We start from the raw sequence: 19462 nt of genomic DNA, 5'->3' as shown, positions 1-19462 counted from the left end.
ACACTGAGGAGTTAATTGTCTTGTCACCCTGTTTTCCACCCCCTGCCTCGCCCCTATTATTTGACCATTCTCTGAAGCTAGAAATGCCTCATCTCTTGCGTTTAAGACAAAGTTGAATTTTTGAAGACTTTACACTGGGAGAAAGAGCAGGTTATAAATAGAGATATGTGAAAACATGGTGTCAGAACTATAATGTATGTGTCCTCCCTTTTCCTACATCCTGATCAATTATTTTATTTATTTATTATTTATTAGATTTGTATCCCACCCTTCCTCCCAGTTAGGAGCCCAGGGTGGCAAACAAAAGCACTAAAAACACCTTAACACATCATAAAAACAGACTTTAAAATATATTAAAACAAAACATCTTTAAAACATTTTTAAAAGCTTTAAAAATCTATTTTTTTAAAAAAGAAGGTTTAAAAACATATTAAAAAGCAATTCCAACACAAACGCAGACTGGGATAAGGGCTCTACTTAAAAGCCTTGTTAAAAGGCGTGTTGCCACAAGCCACAAGCCACATCAGTGTTCAAATCCTGGAAACTGGTTCAAAGGGTTGCATTCAGAGCCCCTGACTTTATTACTCTGAACTTCCTATTGAGCTTTACAGCAGAGTAGGCATTTGTACCTTACTCTCCTGCATCCATTGTCAATGGTGTACTATGCTGGATCAACAAAACAAAGGGTAGAATTGTGGCTGGGAGCGAGCAGGGGGTTCTCTTTATTTCATTGCAGCACAACCTATATTGAAGCCTTTTTGTGGTTTTTTAAACTGTTGTTGCCTGCCCAGAGGCTGTGGGATCAGGGTGGTTTTGAAATCTAAATAAAGGCTCTAATTTAGATGCCAATATTACCTTTTTCTTGTATATGAATACGTGCAGATGCTTATACCAAGTCTAGCTGATGTTTCCTCTCGCCCTGCATTATCAATTCTGGCTGGCAGCAACTCTCTAAGGACCTTGGGCAGGGGTCTTTCCCAGCTCTGCTGTCAAGGATCCTTGTAAGTGGAGATATGTGAGACTGAACCTGGGATCCTTTGCACACAAAGCCTATGTTCTCTACTACTTAATTATGTGTTCCTTTGACTTTTTCTTCAGACATATTACTGACGCCACATTGTCCATACTGCGAGGAGAGACTATTCCACTTGATGTTTTGCAGATCAAGGTAGCCGTGTTTGTCTTAGCTACTCCTCTGTTTGGGAAGGATATTCTTATTCCTATGTCTGTCTTCTGTTATATGTTGTTCCGACCACGCCAGAGATGTATTTCTAAATCATTCTCTAAAGAACAGCACACCTAGTGCAGGGCAGAGGGACTGAGGGTTACGGTAATGCTTAAAACACCGGTCATTGTAATGGAAATAATGTCATTTGTGGCCAATGAATTTGGTGGCAATAAAGGTTTTGTTCACAAACATTTCTGTAGGTGGGCATGCTTTTTTTTAACTGTTCACACATATTTTAGGCACAGATGTGCATAATGCTGTTTGTTTCTCTACCACGCCTGATTCTTTCTGGGTATCTTAAAGACGTCTTGGCTAAGTTGTTTCCTACAATGAAAGCAGCCATCATGAAGGCATCTGGGAAGGAGAAGAGGGGGCTTCGTTCCAGTCACGTTCTTAGTTCGACTTGATATTGTTAGATGTTAATTGTTTTTAATTGCTTTAAATAGTTTATGTTTTATTTTTAATTGTATTGCTTCTGTGTTGTTTGTCACCCTGGGCTCCTTTGGAAGGAATGTTGGGATAGAAATTTAACAAATTAATCATCATCTTGTGAACCCTTCCCTTTTATTTAAATGATAGCTGCTCATCGTCCTTTGTTTCAGTCTTATGGTACCCACAAAACGAAATGGCTCAGGGTTGAGGAAAAAAAGTTGCAACCAAGCCTCTCCACATAGGTATTAATTTGCAATTCCTTTCTGTTGTGTGCTGCCAGCATTATAGTGGTTGGTATTTTTGTTCTCAGCCTGATGCTGAATGTTTGATCCATTGCTGGCGAAATCACTGCAGATTAGTGCAATTTAAATGTCTAGCGGCTTTTGTATCAAATGTAACTTTTATTTATTTATTTATAGGGGAGCAAAGACCAACCTGTGTTCGCTGTAACCGGTTTAAGATGGGGGTCTTACAGAGATGCAGGAGCAAAAGTCAGCAAGTAAAGAAATAACACTCTTGCTTTGTGTTCTTTCTGCCCCTGTCTCTTACTTGCGGTTGCCTTCTTCTCCCCACTGTCTCCAACAATATGCAATAAGGAGTTCACTGTGACCAGATTAGGCTCTGAGGTGTTAAGATTGCTGCTGATTCCTAGTGAACGCCCTGGGCCAGATTTCACAAAGAGACATGGGATGCCTCCAGACTCACTATTTTATGCAAGCGATTTGAGCACATACCAGAAATTTAAGTTTGCACAATTAAAGTAAATTAAAGTATTCCGTTACCCTAGCACAATAAATCCACTTTAAAAACAAAACAAAAAAAGTGACTTATCGTATTTAGGAAAGTGACAGGGGAGTGCACTGAAAAATGGGGGATGAACAAATGACTATAGGAAGATGTGTAAACACCCCACCAGCAAATCAGAATGAGTGCTTAATAAAGACTAGACACAACCTAACCTCTGTGTAAGCTTTATGCAAGCAAATCAGGATGAATGATCAATAAACAGGTCATCTGGAGGAGTCCATAGAATACATCTGCGTTAGCATAGATCCATGGGCCAGCTACACTTTGCTGAGCATTGGCTGGGCATCTAACGTCCAAGGGTTAGGCTCTAAGAAACAGCTTTAGTAGAAATTCCATTGGCAAATATTATTGCCTTTTCCATGTCCTTAACATTATTTTGCTTTCTTTCTTTTATTCTCTTACAGGTACTGGTATCTTGGGCCTCTGAAAATCAAAGCAGCCCACTTCTTTAATACATTGAAGGTAAAGGAACTTCAGTAAAGGGCCTTTCCAGGCTGTTGTAGTATTTAGGAAGTGGGAGAATCTGTGTCTCACACAATCTATAACATAGCTCAGTGGTGGAGCCCATTTTCGAATGCATAAAAGGCCCAGGTTCAGTCCCAGAACTTAGAGGGTCTTAGTCGGTATATGTGCTCATACTGTATGAGGCATATGATGCAATTTGAAGTATCAACGGACCATATTTAAGGCCATGTTGAACGTCAGAGTATTTTTGTAACGTATCCAAAGCTGGCTCTTGACACTGGTCTGATGCAAGGTCAATTTTGAGTTATATCTTGCCAAAAAAAGGTAGCAGAGTTACAAAGGTTTTTTTATAAAGCTGAATCCTGGAATGCAGTTGGAATAATATTGCAGTGCTAGAAATTACTAGAGAATATTAGCTGCATTTTGAAAGGGTGAAGAGATGCTGTGATGCAGCTGAGGCCCATTAGAGGTTACTCCGCTGCCTTCCTCTAGTGCATCCCACTTTCACAGTTTTTGTTATGCTAATGATTCACCCTGAGATTTATTCCATTGACGTAAGCAGTGCCTATAAATAGAGTCCACAGGACTGTTGATAATCTGCTTCTTGCAGTCAGCCTACCTTCTGTCACAAAATGAGCAGAAAGGTTAATTGCTCTAATTTTTAAAGTTCTCAGGTAGTGAAAGATTTGACATACATCAACGGAGCTAAGTTTTTTTCCTTTACACACCCTTCTCCTGATTTCTTTGCAGATAATAAATATCCAGACCTCCACTAAAAGCTGTGGCATCATAATAGATATACTGGGCGAGTTTGTACACACTGATAAACCATGGTTTAGCACTACGTGGACAAGCTGCAGTGAGCTCAAACAAAAGTGTTGGGCTCATGTATTCCCCTCTCTCTCCCCCCACCCCATGCAGCTGAGAGATTTGCTTTCCTAGAGATTAGTTTCAGTGACAAATAATGACAGCTTCTCATGATATATCAACCAGGAATCCTGCTTTAAAATTTATATTAATTAAACAAAGCAGCGTTGTAACCATGGTTTGTTTTAAAATTTACCAGAATTTGTTGTAAGCCAGGATGTTGCACAAACGCAACATGCCAAGTATTCTTTGAACATGAAGCTAATCTCTTCAGAAGTCCTCCTCCAGACTGCATGGGAATGGATAGCACAACACTTCACTTTGCCTTGCTGCAGCTCATCCATATACAGTAGGGCCCTGCTTTTCGGCGTTCTGCTAATACGGTGCCAGCAGGGTGATCAGCTGTAGCATGGGGAGCTTCAGGGGCCAAGCACGGTCAGCTGTAGTGCGGCGGCTGGAGCTCCCCGCATTACAGCTGACAGCGATCAGCTGTAGTGTGCAATCAGTTGTACTGTACAGCTGATCACGCCAGAGCAGCAGCAGGCTTCGGGCTGTGTCCCACTTTCCAGCGATTTTTGCTTTTCGGCGGGGGTCTGGAACGTAACCCGCTGTATGAGTGGGGCTTTACTATAGTGTTAAACCACAGTTTAGTGTTGCATATGAGTGTCGCCATTTTAAGACTTGGTAAAGACCAACTAGACTATAGAGTCTCTTCTTTGTGTCAAGAGAGTGACTTGCATGAGATGCTTTGAGAAAAATATAGCTCCTTCTCATCCCATTTCCTGACAAGGATGCCCTATGTTAATATTGCTAAGACATTTAAGTCCTTTATTCTGAGGGGCAGAAGAGTAAGTTGCTTATATGCCTCATTCTGCCATGGTGGTTGTTTATCTTTTTGAAATTCATAAGGTACAGCATTGCTACTCAACACTAGACCTCTCTCAGCAATGTCTGGTGGCCCTACTGCATGGTTGTGGTGGTGGTTGGTAGTCAGCCAACCACTGTAGCTTTTGCTGTTTCACCTCCTGCATTCTGTGGTGTTTGGATGGACATTTTTATGCTCTTCCTTACCCACGTTTTCCCAGCCACTCCCTGTCCAAGATGCTTCCCCTTGGCTGGCAAAGATACTTGATTCTCCCATCATGGGGGAAAGGAGCCAGTAGAATGGTTGTAGTGGGAAAGTGGCAGGCAGCAGATGGGCTCAGCAGCAGCCCCTCACCTGCCTACAGCTTCTGCCCGGCAGATGGCTCCTTCTGCTTTGCAGCTGTTTAGTGGCAACCAGGGTTCCCAAGTCTATCTATTGCTGAATGAATGGCTGATCCAGTTTTTACATACCCCTGTCGAAAGGGTTATCTTGCTTTGTTTCTGGTCAAATCCCAAGGAGTGGCCTCAGAAACATTCAGCCTCCCTTACCTATTTGGGCCCAACTCCGAGGCCTCCTGAGGAGCCAGAGCAGAAGACTCCTAGACCTCCTTTATACATCAGGCTTTACAAGAGGCTTGCTCTTTATTGGGCACCTGTTCCGAAAGGTAAGCAGCCAGTCTCTCTCCCTCTCTTTTATATATATATAGTGCGAGTCGTTTCTGACTCTTAGGGTGACGTCTTGCGACGTTTACTAGGCAGACTGTATATATGGGGTGGGATTGCCAGTTCCTTCCCCGGCCTTTCTTTACCCCCCAGCATATGCCGGGCACTCATTTTACCGACCACGGATGGATGGAAGGCTGAGTGGACCTCGACCCCTTTTACCGGAGATTCGACTTCCTCCTTCCGTTGGAATCAAACTCCGGCCGTGAGCAGAGCTTCGGCTGTGTTACTGCCGCTTACCACTCTGCTCCACGGAGGGTCTTTATATATCTATATCTATATCTTCATCAGAAAAGTCCTTTCTCCCTGCTGCATCCATGCAGCTTGGCCCTGAGAGATCCATCAGGTGTTTCAGCTACTTTTCTTTTGTTGTGTGAACTCTGACCTTCCTTTCCCCTTCTCTCCTGCTGTACGGTTCCTTTGAGCCATAAGCATTAAATATAAATGGAATAAAGCCTTCCGAAGCCATAAGAAAGAAAAAGATCTAGACCGCTGCTGGTCTTAACATTGCTTGTCTTAACTTTCCGCTTCATGGTATCTTCCTTCTCGAATCTCAGAAACCCCGAAGGAGGTGACTCCGGAGGCCTGGCAAAAAATGCAGCTGTCCACCATTGAATTCTCTGTCACTACTCAGAACAGTCATCTGGACTTGAAAGTAAGGGTGCAGACGTAAAAGAATCCTAGTTTCCTTCTGTGTTCCAAAACCCCCCAGCTGCTTTGTAACTTGTAATAGGCCTCAGATATTTAAGCAGGCTGATATGTCAGGTGCAAATTCAAAATACGACAACCTGTTTTTTGGGACATGTGTGTGTTTTGCTGTCTCTCCTTTTAAGTTCCAGATCTAGGGCCTGTATGATGTGCTTTTTAAAATGAGACTTGGCAGAAAAAAAAAGTGGGGGCATGTACACACACAACGCTCTTCATACTTGCTGAGTACCTATATCATATAGAAATATGAAGTTTGTATGCATGTGCAGCCTTGATGAGATTCTCTACTTTTATTTTTTATTTTTCTAAGAAGAAGTAGGATAGGGGAAGCTCTTAGATCTTATGATTACAAAAATATATTTGAGAATGTGTGGACCATGCATGGTGGATCACTGAAGCCAAAGGGAAAGCTGAGTAAGATTTCCCATGATCAGCAAGCTGGGCTCCAGGGCCCTTTCTTTTCCCCATTGCTAACAGTATAAATTTACAAAACACTGGTACCGTGTAAGGGTGCTTGCTTTGCATAGCTTGCTCAGGCTTTTAAGGTTTTGGTGGTTGACTTTTATTTATTTGTATGTTTAGCAGAGAGTTTACTGGCTCTTATAGCTATACTCTAGTATAGAACACAAACCTGAGAGCCAAGGATTGTTATTTCTTTCTTTCTTGTACCGCTTTTTCTTTGGGAGGAAGCAAAGACTCATGTTCAGGTGAGGTGCCATATGTGAAAGAACAGCAAGTACCTAGCTACTGAACTGAAGTGAACAAATTGAAGGACAGTTGCCAGTATGCCCAATTTTTAAACGAAATGCCAACTTGGCAGGATGTGTTTAGTAGATCAAATGAATGGTAACATAGCCAGCAGGGCTGGTCAGGGAATCTTCTGGGCTAGAGCGCTATTTTTGTATTATTTGTACTATTCTGGTTGTGTGCGATTCCTGACTTCATTCTGAGTTCTGGGCTCTCAACAATAGGTTTACCTGTACCACCCTGTCTGCCAACCACCTTACGAGGCTTCCGCAGTACGTTCTGAATCCAAACTCACCAATTTGGGAATCCCTAGCTTCAAGGACGATTGAAAGATGCAAGAAGACTTCCCTCAGTGTATACTATTTCTTTAAGAAGAGGCCAAAAAGAGGAGGTTAAGTTTTATTCCTTCCCCAAAGAGCACTCTGCTTCAACTGCAGCAGTAAGTCCCATTGAGATCATTGCCCTGGAACTATAAATGCTGCTCAGAAGCAAGCTCTATAGAGTTCAGTGGGACTTACTTCTAGATAAGTGAGTATAGAACCGCCGCTGTGGTCCTCTAGGTTTGGAAAGAGGATAGAGGTGTGCACAAGTAAAGATATGGAAGGTGTGTGTGTGTAAGTGAGAGAGAGAATATATGAATGTGCACTCTGCCTAGATTTTCCTATAAGGTCCCTTTTATGGCTCACAAGTAACTGTTTGCTTTGCATTCTCTTGCCTCCCAGACACTGTTTCCGCCGCCTCACCCCCCTCCCAGAATGGGAGAAGTTGATGATTTAACTCAAGAGGTAGAAGGTTGGACTAATATAAGATGCTATGGGTATTAGTATTAATGTGTCCATTTCTAAACATTCCTTTTAGCGCACAGAAGACTTCATGAATATTTGCATCGAACCAGATACAATCAGTAAAGGAGAATACATAAAAAGAGGGTGAGTCTTAGAGAACTTGCACTGATATGCTTTAACAGAGCCATAAAATGTATTTATTTTTCTTTTTGTCTAGTGGTAGTTTTTATAATAAGGTGCATTGACAAAACTGGAGATCCAGTGTGGGGACAAAACTCATCTGGTGTCCCTGGCATCAATAAACCCTTCTAACGATCCCAGCTGTGTGTCAGGTTCAGTCAGCAAGGACACAAAAAGAAAGGCTCCTGGCAGCTAATCCCAGCCTTTAATTTATAGTTTCCATGACCACTGCAAGCATACAAAGCTGCAGATCATTTTCCCTGTTGCCTTGGATCTCTTCATATCTCTCCACCGCTGACTCGTAGTGGCATTATATATTGTTATTTATTTCCTTTATGAATTGCTTCCCATAAAACATCCAAAAGCAATTTAACAATTAAAAAAAATAACAATAAAAGCATATTTAAAAACCATTTCCAGCCCAAATCAGATAGAGACAAGGATGAAAATTTCTTCTTAAAAGACTAGCTGGAAAAAGGTCTTGAGTAGGCACTGAAACGATAATAGAGACGGTGTCTGACTGACTTGCAATGGGAGGGAGTTCCAAAGGGGTAAATGCTGCCACACAAAACACCCAGTTCTTGCATCCTGTGGAAGGGGCCTCTTGATGAGATGGTACCTGCAGTGAGCCCTCTCCTGCAGAGCACAGTGAATGGGTGGGCATATGAGGGGTGAGATGGGGTTTGTGTGTGTACACACACACATAGTAATATATATCAATCTATTTGCAAAGCCTGCTCAAATTTGCCTTGTGGATGAGCTGCTAAGATACATACCAGTATCCTACACAGGTGACCAAGGCTGAACCTAGAGCTGCTCTCTAGTTCCCCCCACCCCAAATGTACACTGGAGAAAAGGGGAGATTTCCCATCTTCAAACAAAAAAATGGAACAGTGCATGTGTGTTGTGAAAAGAGGATGAAGTTAGAAGCTACTATCAAACCGAAACACTAGTAGGAGTTGTTGGATAATAGGCTCCATATGCCAAAGACTATTCCCCTGCCCTGTGTATGGTTGAGAGGAGTAGCAGCACAGGGAAAAGAGAGAGGTTGTGTGACTGTTTTTTTCCCCTTTGTTTTTTTGGCTAGGTACTGTACACAGACACACACCCTTTTATATACTGTAACTTGTGTGTTCATTTATTTGCATTTTTATATGCTGTTCATGCTACTTGATGATGGAAAACTGTTATTATAGGGTTATTGATAATCTGAACCAGGACCGTTGGCCTTGCGCTTTGAGAAGTTGGAACCAGGAAGTTTGAGTTAGAATGTTGCATGTGTATCATCATGTACCCAAATTTCATGTAACTTGTTTTTAATGTTTGCTTTTTACTGGTATTTTTAATGAATATTTTAGATTGTAAGCTGCTCAGATGCCTTTTGTTTGAGTAAGTAGTATATAACTTTTGTGAAATCAATCAGTAAAAAAGCCAGCACCTAATTTTCTTTTTATTGCAAACTGCCTTGGGAGCTGTTAGGGCTGAAAGGAAGTATATAAATATAATTAGTAAATCGGTAAATGAACGTTACCTACAAAAAAGTCTGTGCATATTTATTTATTTATTATTTTATTTCGTTTCATGTCTAGACCGCCCATAGCTAGTAGCTCTCTGGGCGGTGTACAAAACTGGATTGAAATACAATAATATAATAAAATCAATATCACATAGCAGCAAGTTAACTAACAAAAATTAAACGTAAAAACATTAAAATGCCTGGGAGTATAGCCAGGTATTAACCTGGCGCCTAAAAGAAAGTAGCGTAGGCGCCACGTGTATCTCCTCAGGTAAGCTGTTCCAGAGTTCGGGGGCCACCATAGAAAAGGCCCTAGATCTAACAACATTCCTCCGGGCTTCCTGATGAGTTGGTACCCTGAGGAGGGCCTTAGATACTGAACGAAGTGAACGGGGAGGTTCATAGCGGGAGAGGTGTTCCACAAGGTATTGCGGTCCCACACCGTATAAGGCTTTATAGGTCAAAACCAGCACCTTGAATCTAGCTCGGAAACAGATGGGTAGCCAGTGCAAGCGGGCCAGGACAGGTGTTATATGCGCAGACCGATAGGTCCTTGTCAACAACCTGGCTGCCGCATTTTGCACTAGCTGGAGTTTCCGAACAGTCTTCAAGGGCAGCCCTACGTAGAGCGCATTACAGTAGTCCAATCTAGAAGTTACCAGAGCGTGAACAACTGAGGCGAGATCGTCACTGTCCAGATAGGGGCGTAGTTGGGCTACTAGGCGAAGATGGTAAAACGCATTCCGTGCCACCGAGGCCACTTGAGCCTCAAGCGACAAGGAAGGGTCAAAAAGGACCCCCAAACTACGAACCTGTTCCTTCAAGGGGAGTGTAACCCCATCTAGAACAGGATGAACATCCACCATCTGGGCAGGTAAAGGGCTCACCAACAGTGTCTCGGTCTTGTCTGGATTGAGTTTCAGTTTATTAGCTCTCATCCAGTCCATTATCGCGGTCAAGCAACAGTTCAGCACATCAACAGCCTCACCTGAAGAAGGTGAAAAGGAGAAGTAGAGCTGCGTGTCATCAGCGTACTGATGACAACGCACTCCAAAACTCCTGATGACCGCACCCAGAGGCTGCATGTAGATGTTGAAAAGCATGGGGGACAGAACCGACCCCTGAGGGACTCCACAATGGAGAGTCCAGGGTGTCGAGCAATGTTCCCCAAGCACTACCTTCTGGCGACGATCCGCCAAGTAGGAGCAGAGCCACTGCCAAGCAGTGCCCCCAACTCCCAACTCCGCGAGCCTCCCCAGAAGGATACCATGGTCGATGGTATCAAACGCCGCTGAGAGATCAAGGAGAATCAACAGAGTCACACTCCCCCTGTCCCTCTCCCGACAAAGGTCATCATACAGGGCAACCAAGGCTGTTTCAGTGCCAAAACCAGACCTAAAACCGGATTGAAACGGATCCAGATAATCGGTTTCATCCAAAAGCGCCTGGAGCTGGCCGGCGACCACCCGCTCCAAGACCTTGCCCAAAAAAGGGACATTAGCCACCGGTCTATAGTTGTTCAAAACATCTGGGTCCAAAGAAGGTTTCTTTAAAAGCGGTCTTACTACTGCCTCCTTGAGACTGCCAGGGACTGCTCCCTCTCTCAAGGAGGCGTTTATCACCTCTTTGGCCCAGCCGGTGGTCACAGCCCTGCCGGCCTTCACCAGCCAAGATGGGCAAGGGTCCAGAGCAGACGTGGTCGCCCGCACCATTCCAAGCACCTTGTCCACTTCCTCGAGCTGCACCAACTGAAATTCATCCAACAATGAAGGACAAGACCGTGTTCTGGACACTTCAATGGAATCAACTGTCATAACATCAGAGTCTAAGTCCCGATGGATGCATGCAATCTTGTCCTGGAAGTGCTCCGCAAATTCGTTGCAGCGGGCTTCCGATGTTTCCTTGGTATCATGAGGGCCAGAATGTAAAAGCCCTCGTACCACCCTAAAAAGCTCCGCTGGGCGGCAAAGGGATGATCTAATGGTTGCAGCAAAATAAGACTTTTTTGCTGCCCTAACCGCTTTTACATATAACTTAGTGGAAGCACTTACCAAAGAAAGATTACATCCGTCAGGAGTTCGCCTCCACCTGCACTCTAGCCTCCTTCTCTCTTGCTTCATCACTCTCAGCTCCGGGGTATACCACGGTGCTGTATGAGCTCTACACCGAAGGGGGCGCGCGGGAGTGATCATGTCAGTGGCCCGGGTCATCTCCGTATTCCACAGATCAACCATGGCCTCGACAGGAGCACCAGTGCTATCAGCCGGAAAAACTCCCAGAGCGTTCCTGAAAACAACAGGATCCATAAGCCTCCGGGAGCGGACCAACTTAATAGGTCCCCCACCTCTGCAGAGGGAAAGGGCTGTCGTGAGTCTAAAGCTCAGCAAGCGGTGATCTGTCCATGACAACGGAGTAGATGAAAAATACCCCACCCTCAGATCACCATCTCCATGACCGGTGGCGAAGATCAAATCAAGAGTATGTCCTGATACATGCGTCGGGCCAGAAACAATTTGAGACAGCCCCATGGTTGTCACGGCGGCCATGAAGTCCTGATCCGCCCCAGACAAGACAGCCTCGGCATGCATGTTGATATCCCCCAGTACCACAAGTCTGGGGGACCTCAATAATACCTCCGAGACTATCTCCGTCAGCTCAGCTAGGGAAGCCGTTGAGCAGCAAGGTGGTCGGTACACCAACAGTATTCCCAGTCTGTCTCCTTGGCCCAGCACAAGATGAAGACACTCCAAACCAGTCGCCACCTGGACAGGGTGCTTGGTGAGAGAGAAAGAACTCCTATAGACCACAGCAACCCCACCTCCCCGGCCCTCAGATCTACCACAGTGCTGCACCGAGTACCCAGGTGGGCAAAGCTGGGAAAGAGCAACCCCTCCCTCTTCACCCACCCAGGTCTCAGTAATACACGCAAGATCAGCATCCTTCTCCACAATCAAATCGTGGATAAGGGGGGTTTTATTAAGGGCCGACCTGGCATTTAAAAGCAGCACCTGGAGATCCGAGAGCTGACTGATAGTACAACCAGCAATCCTGCGGATATGAGGAGAACCGGAACAAGGCACAGACACAACTTGTCTAGGACGAGTTCCCCTTACCTGGCACGTTCTCCTCCCAACACCATACCTCCCATTACCTACGTTGATTGGGCCCCCCGAAAATCCCCTTGCAAAACCCAAGGTATGTTCTCCCAGGCATATGTATGTATATGTGAATTACTGTGTAATAGAGAAGAGTATGGTGTCAAATCTTCAATATGCTGTCCAAGATAGATCCGTAACTCTAATATAACCTGGAAATTTCTCCTATTTTGCAGGTGGGACAGCATTAGCCAGTAGTATAATGCTTACAATGAGTTATTTGGAGGTCTTGTTAGTAATGGCTAGAATGCGTTCTTGAACTCTGATAATATGTGTGTGTTTTTGTGTGTGTGTGTGTGTGTGTGTGTGTGTGTGTGTGTGTGTGTGTGTGTGTGTGTGTGTGTGTGTGTGTGTGTGAGAGAGAGAGAGAGAGAGAGAGAGAGAGAGAGAGATACCCGTGGTACAAAGGTGGCATTTGCATTCTCGGCTGCTCTTGCCCTGCTCACCACTGGCGTATGGCCCTCAGAAGGTTGCCCAGATGGGAATGTGGCCCTCAGGTTGAAAAAGGTTCTGCAGCCCTACTATACACCATGAGGGTATGAAGCGGCGCTAGACAGAGGGGCCTGGACAGCTGCATTTGGCCCCTGGGTCTGACGTTCCTCACCCCTGGTAAATAGCCATGGTGGCTATACCTATTGAGGTAGGGAGGCAGGCTGGTGCAGTCAGCAGTTTTAACAGACTGAAAAGCTGGGTTCAAATCAAATACATAAATCAGATAATAAATAAATAAATAAATAAATAAATAATTTATAAATAATTTATAAATAATTTATAAATAAATAAATAAATAAATAAATGTACTCCAGCCAAGAAAGCCTGTAGCTTTGGGCAAGCAACGTAGTCTTGGACCTCTCTTCTTCTTCGTGTGTAAAATGAGAAGATAACTTTGCCTCACGGAATGGTGGAAGGGGGATGGACTATGACTCCAAAAACGTGTAGACCTGTAAGTCGCATTGATCTTAATGGAACTGACTTCCAAGCAAGTATGCTTAGCATTAATTATTAAGTATTAAATGGGTTGAAGCAGCTCGAGGAATTTGTAATGGATTTTAATTTAGGATTGTTGACAAGACTGTTGCCTTCTCAAGCCCCCGAATCAGCCACGGTTCCTCGCTGCTGCACTCAGTCCGCAGCTTTCTCTTCCAGTTTGTCTACTCTTAACGCATTCAGTTCTTTAACAGAGATCAGCCGTTTGAGCTTCCACTTGGGCTGTTTATCCTGGGAGTCTATTTCCAGTGTTGCTTCACTGTTATGCATATCCACAGAGTGGGCTGTAGATAGAATCATAGAATAGTAGAGTTGGAAGGGGCCTATAAGGCCATCAAGTCCAACCCCCTGCTCAATGCAGGAATCCAAATCAAAGCATTCCTGACAGATGGCTGTCCAGCTGCCTCTTGAATGCCTCCAGTGTTGGAGAGCCCACTACCTCTCTAGTAAGTGGTTCCATTGTTGTATGGCTCTAACAATTAGGAAGTTTTTCCTGATGTCCAGTCGAAATCTGGGTTCCTGCAACTTGAGCCCATTATTCCGTGTCCTGCACTCTGGGATGATCGAGAAGAGATCCCGGCCCTCCTCTATGTGACAATCTTTCATGTACTTGAAGAGTGCTATCATATCTCCCCTAAATCTTCTCTTCTCCAGACTAAACATGCCCAGTTCTTTCAGTCTCTTCTCATTGGGCTTTGTTTCCAGTCCCTTGATCATCCTTGTTGCCCTCCTCTGAACCGTTCCAGTTTGTCTGCATCCTTATTGAAGTGCGGAGACCAGAACTGGATGCAGTATTCAAGATGAGGCCTAACCAGTGCTGAATAGAGGGGATCTAATACTTTACGTGATTTGGAAACTATACTTCTGTTAATACAGCCTAATATAGCATTTGCCTTTTTTGCAGCCACATCGCACTGTTGGCTCATATTCAGCTTGTGATCAACGACAATTCCAAGATCCTTCTCACATGTCATATTGCTGAGCCAAGTATCCCCCATCTTATAACTGTGCATTTGGTTTCTTTTTCCTAAGTGTAGAATTTTGCATTTATCCCTGTTGAATTTCATTCTGTTGTTTTCAGCCCAATGCTCCAGCCTATCAAGGTCCCTTTGAATTTTGTTTCTGTCTTCCACGGTATTAGCTGTGCCCCCCAATTTTGTATCATCTGCAAATTTGATAAGCGTGTTCTGTACCTCCTCATCCAAGTCGTTAATAAAAATGTTGAAGAGAGCACTAGAGGCCCAGGACCGAGCCCTGTGCTACCCCACTCGTTACTTCCGCCCAGTTTGAGAAGGAACCATTGATAAGCACTCTGAGTATGATTCTGGAGCCACCTGTGGATCCACTTGATAGTTGTTCCATCCAGCCCACATTTAGCTAGCTTGCTAATCAGAATATCATGGGGCACTTTGTTGAAAGCTTTGCTGAAGTCTAGATATAGTATATCCACAGCATTCCCACAGTCTACAAGGGAGGTTACCCGATCAAAAAATGAGATATGACTAGTTTGGCAGGATTAGTTCTTCATAAATCCATGCTGGCTCCTAGTAATCACTGCATTGCTTTCAAGGTGCTTACAGATTGACTGCTTTATAATCTGCTCCAGAGTTTTTCTAGGGATTGATGTTAGGCTGACTGTAGTTCCCCGGTTCCTCCTTTTTGAAGATAGGGACAACATTAGCTCTCCTCCAATCATCTGGCACTTCACCAGTCGTCCATGATTTCGCAAAGATAATAGACAGCGGTTCTGAGAGTTCTTCAGCCAGTTCCTTCAATACTCTAGGATGCAGTTTATCGGGCCCTGAAGATTTGAACTCATTCAAAGTGATTAGGTATTCCTTGACCATTTGTCTATCAATCTCAAGCTCCAATCCTGCCCCTTCTACTTCATGTTTCCAGGGAGGGTCATAGACCCTTTTTTGGGAGAAGACTGAGCCAAATTAGAAATTGAGCTGCTTTTTCTTTGTCATCTGTTATCATTTTGCCATCCTCATTGAGTAGCTGTGCCACTATTTCTTTTCTCATGTCTTTTACTATGGACATACCTAAAGAAAGCTTTTTTGTTGCTTTTAGCATCCCTCGCTAACCTCAGCTTGTTCTCAGTTTTAGCCTTTCTGACACCATCCCAGCAATTCCGTAATACCTGCTTGTACTCTTCCTTTGTGGCCTGACCTTCTTTCCACTTCCTGTATGTGTCCTTTTTTGTTTTCAGGTCATTTCTAAGCTTTTTGTGAAGTCACATTGGCTTCTTCTGCCGTTTCCCCCCTTTTTCCTTGTTGGAATTGCTTGCCATTGCACTTTTAGAATTTCCTTTTTTAGAATCTCCCACCCATCTTGAACTCCTTTTCTCATTGCTCCTGATGAGTGGCTCTGTTCTTTCAGCTCTCTGTTCTCTGAGTCTCCATTTTGGTGAGAGGGTTGGTGCTACTTCTTAAGTTAGTTCATCAGTCTCTTAAAATGTTTTATTTATTGTAGTTTGTTTTTTGGGGGGTGGGGAGAAGGATCATTGTGTGTCTTAACTGAGGGTGTCCAGTTTAGCAAGCCAATCCACTTGCCTGCCTCACAGCTCCTTTGTGCTTTAAGCATAGCTTTAACGGCTGATTCCGTTCCTCTATTTCTTACAGAAGCCAAAAGATGCAGGATCCCCACTTGTGTCCAGAAGGAAGCCACTGTCTTCAGGCTAGTAGGTGTATCTTGCAGCTTCCAGAGGTGAGAAATAAGATGTTGAGGAAAGCTTAGCTTTACTCTCCGTTTTCTTATGGATCATAGAAGGCTTAATGCATGTTGCAAAGGATCCTATCAACCATGTTGAATTCCTTCACTGTATAGAAGCAGAATGGTTACATTCAAATTTGTTAAATTGAGGTAGCTCATGCCCTAGGGGCAGCTTCACTCACCCTTCCTACTTGGAAAAATCAATATGGGATAGTCTTCCTCACTGCATCCCTGAATTCCACTTCCTCTGACCTCTCTTACATTCACATAGGCTACAACCAGCTTCATTATCCCTTCCCCTGCCCCCCAGGACAAAGCCACTATGTGGTGATAGGTCAATACTTTGGCTGGATTGACCACAAACACTCCTCCTATCTACTCATTTCCTGCTAAGATTGCATCCTGTCCTGCAGCTTTTCATAGAATCTTCTAATTATGGGAGAAAAGCCAGGCCCATAGTTCCCAGGATGCAAATTCACTTATCAGAACAGAATCCCCAATTGAAAACCATTTTCAGGCACACAGGAAAATGGGAAGATATGCAAGACATTTTAGAAGAAAACAATGATATTGCCCTCTAGCCTGTAATTATATGCCTTATCATAGCCGTAAAATGCATTTATTTATTTTTCTTTTTGGTTAGTAGATAGTTCTTATAATAAGATGTATTAAGGACAAAACTGGAGATCCACAGTGGAGGCAAAACTCATCTGGTGCCCCGGGCGTTATTAAATCCTCCTAATGATCCCAGCTGTGTGTCAGGTTCAGTCAGCAAGAACACAAAAAGAAAGGCTCCTGGCGGCTAATCCCAGCCTTTATAGTTTCCATGACCACTGTAAGTCTCCATAACTTAGTTCATCAGTCTCTTAAAATGTTTTTTTATTGTAGGCTGGCTGTAGCGGGGTGCAAGGGGAGGATAATTGTGTCAATGTGTGTCTTCGGTGAGGATTTCCAGCTTAGCAAGCCGATCCACTAACCTTGCCGTCCATTTGATAAGTCAGTAGGCAAAAAACTTGTAGTTGCAGATCCTATGCGAGAAGAAACCTGTTTTGAATTCCCAAACACCTGACAACTTTTAATGGACAAAAAAAGGACTTTTCAATTCTGCAGTTTAAGAAAAAGGCAGGAGGGGAGGGGGCTGAGCAGAACAAGTTTGTCCAGCCATCTTCTAGGAGGTGATGATGGGGGCAGGGCAAATCCCCAATTCAAATTGCCGGGTTCCAGTGAGAGAAGACTTTTAGGTAGTAGTCTCAGGAATTGCCTCTTGGGATGATCTCTATGCAAACTGGGAAGGATGTAACTTGGCGTGGAAATCACGTAGGCTCTTGAACATCTTATCTGCAGCTAGAGATGTGCATCTGACAGGTACAGACAAAAGGTGTGGATATTCCATCTGCCTGTGCTAGACCAGACTCTTAAGGAATTTTCAGGAGGCAGGTGATTTAGCATGCAGGCTGTCATAAGTGAGAGGTTGGGTGGCATCTCATGCTTCCTGGCAGACACTTTGACTCGGGTGGGGGGAACCTTGGGCACGAGAAAAATATGGCCTCCAGGCCTCTTCAGCAGTCCATTCCCCACCCTTTTGTACACACCTGTCACTCTCCAGGAGTGCTTTTGCCTGGCTAGAATGTGGCCGAACTGTGATAATGCCTTTTGCTTGCCCTGATGGAGAGGCATGAGTTTTGTACAAAGCTATGACTTGTGTGTGGCTGGAATGTAGCCTACTGTACAAAGGTAAGCTTTATACCTGTTGCTCAGCCAGTGTTTCCCTGTGGCCCCACCCACCACTGTGGCCCCCAGAAGATTGTCTACAATGGAATTCGGCCCTCAGACTGAAAAAGGTCCCCCTATTTTAAACTGAGAACTGATTTGCCTATAAAAAAGACGGATACTTCTAATATAAACAGAGATTTCTATCCCACATCATGGTAAACTTACTTGTGAATAGGCATAACAGCACATGGCTTGAAACAGCACATTGTTTTGGCTTTAGGAAAGTAGGTACATCAAAATGTAATGTAAATGTACTGCCTTCAAGTCAGTTCCGACTTATGGCGACCCTATGAATAGGGTTTTCATGAGGCTGAGAGGCAGTGACTGGCCCAAGGTCACCCAGTGAGCTTTGTGGCTATGTGGGGATTTGAACCCAGGTTATAGAATAGACAATGTTAAAAAAATTAGGACTTTCACAATAAATTATTTTACAAGAGAACATCTTACAGTAGAGCCCTAACTGGGATGAACATCAGGTCTCTTGGGTATGTTTTGGTACATAACCATGGAGGTGGAAATCCCCAGCTGTTCAGACATAGCTTTCATCAGTATGTCTGTTTCATTGTTCTGTTGTAACTAGTTATATACCATGGACTGCAAAAAAGACAAATAATTGGGTGTTAGAACAAATAAAACCAGAACTGTCACTAGAAGCTAAAATGATGAAACTGTCCAAAATGATGAAATGATGTCCAAATCATACTTTGGACACATAATGAGAAGACATGATTCAATAGAAAAGACAATAATGCTGGGAAAAACAGAAGGGAGTAGAAAAAGAGGAAGGCCAAACAAGAGATGGACTGATTCCATAAAGAAAGACACAGACCTGAACTTACAAGATCTGAACAGGGTGGTTCGTGACAGATGCTATTGGAGGTAGCTGATTCATAGGGTCGCCATAAGTCGTAGTCAACTTGGAGGCACATAACAACAACTAGTTATTGTAAAACTACTTTCTCTGCAGGATACGGAAGGCTCCTTAGCTATTGACAGTGAGGAGTATGAAGCAATGCCAGTGGAGGTGAAGCTGTTACCCAGGAAGCTCCAGTTCTTCTGCAGTGCCAGAAAAAAAGAGCAGATGCTTCAAAGTGCATCAGAATGAAGGCAGACATCAAAACAGCGCTCCCAACTCCTGTCCGCCAATCTGGCATTTGCATTTCAGAAGAACTGCAGACATGGCAGGTGCCAAAAGAAATATACATTAAAAAGAGGGTTAATTTGGTTGCATCACTGACTGGCTTGTTTAATGAACTACTCCAACTGAAAAGACTGTTTACCTTTCCTTGAGTACAATGAAAGACTTGTCTTTGCAGACTGACCTGTGTTTTGTCTATAAGTAGATCTCAGAACTCTAAATTCCTTGACTAGGAAGTGAAATGAAATTTATTGTTACAGTCATTTGACCATTTCAGACAGACAAGATACAAAGACATATGTCAATAGAATAAAATGGGTACAAATAATTTCAATATTTAGTTTGACAATAAAATAGTTAATAATTGATTCA

At 43.7% G+C, this 19462-nt stretch overlaps 1 protein-coding gene across 2 annotated transcripts in view; it reads left to right on the top strand.

Annotated features, from left to right (window-relative positions):
- AGK (acylglycerol kinase) overlaps positions 1-19186 on the top strand; it is a 54565-nt gene extending 35379 nt beyond the window's left edge. For both annotated transcript variants that reach the window (XM_061638768.1, XM_061638767.1), the window contains exons 9-16: positions 1099-1168; positions 2080-2159; positions 2872-2929; positions 5181-5328; positions 5944-6041; positions 7700-7770; positions 16089-16173; positions 18920-19186. In XM_061638768.1, coding sequence (XP_061494752.1) covers positions 1099-1168; positions 2080-2159; positions 2872-2929; positions 5181-5328; positions 5944-6041; positions 7700-7770; positions 16089-16173; positions 18920-19057 — 748 coding nt within the window. In that variant the 3' untranslated portion in view covers positions 19058-19186. The remainder of the gene's footprint in view (positions 1-1098; positions 1169-2079; positions 2160-2871; positions 2930-5180; positions 5329-5943; positions 6042-7699; positions 7771-16088; positions 16174-18919) is intronic.
- Positions 19187-19462: the final 276 nt, after the last annotated feature.

Source organism: Rhineura floridana, chromosome 8 (genome assembly GCF_030035675.1).
Source record: "Rhineura floridana isolate rRhiFlo1 chromosome 8, rRhiFlo1.hap2, whole genome shotgun sequence".
NCBI lineage: Eukaryota > Metazoa > Chordata > Lepidosauria > Squamata > Rhineuridae > Rhineura > Rhineura floridana.
The sequence above is the reverse complement of the archived record's forward strand: the minus strand, read 5'-3'. Positions and strand labels throughout refer to the sequence as shown.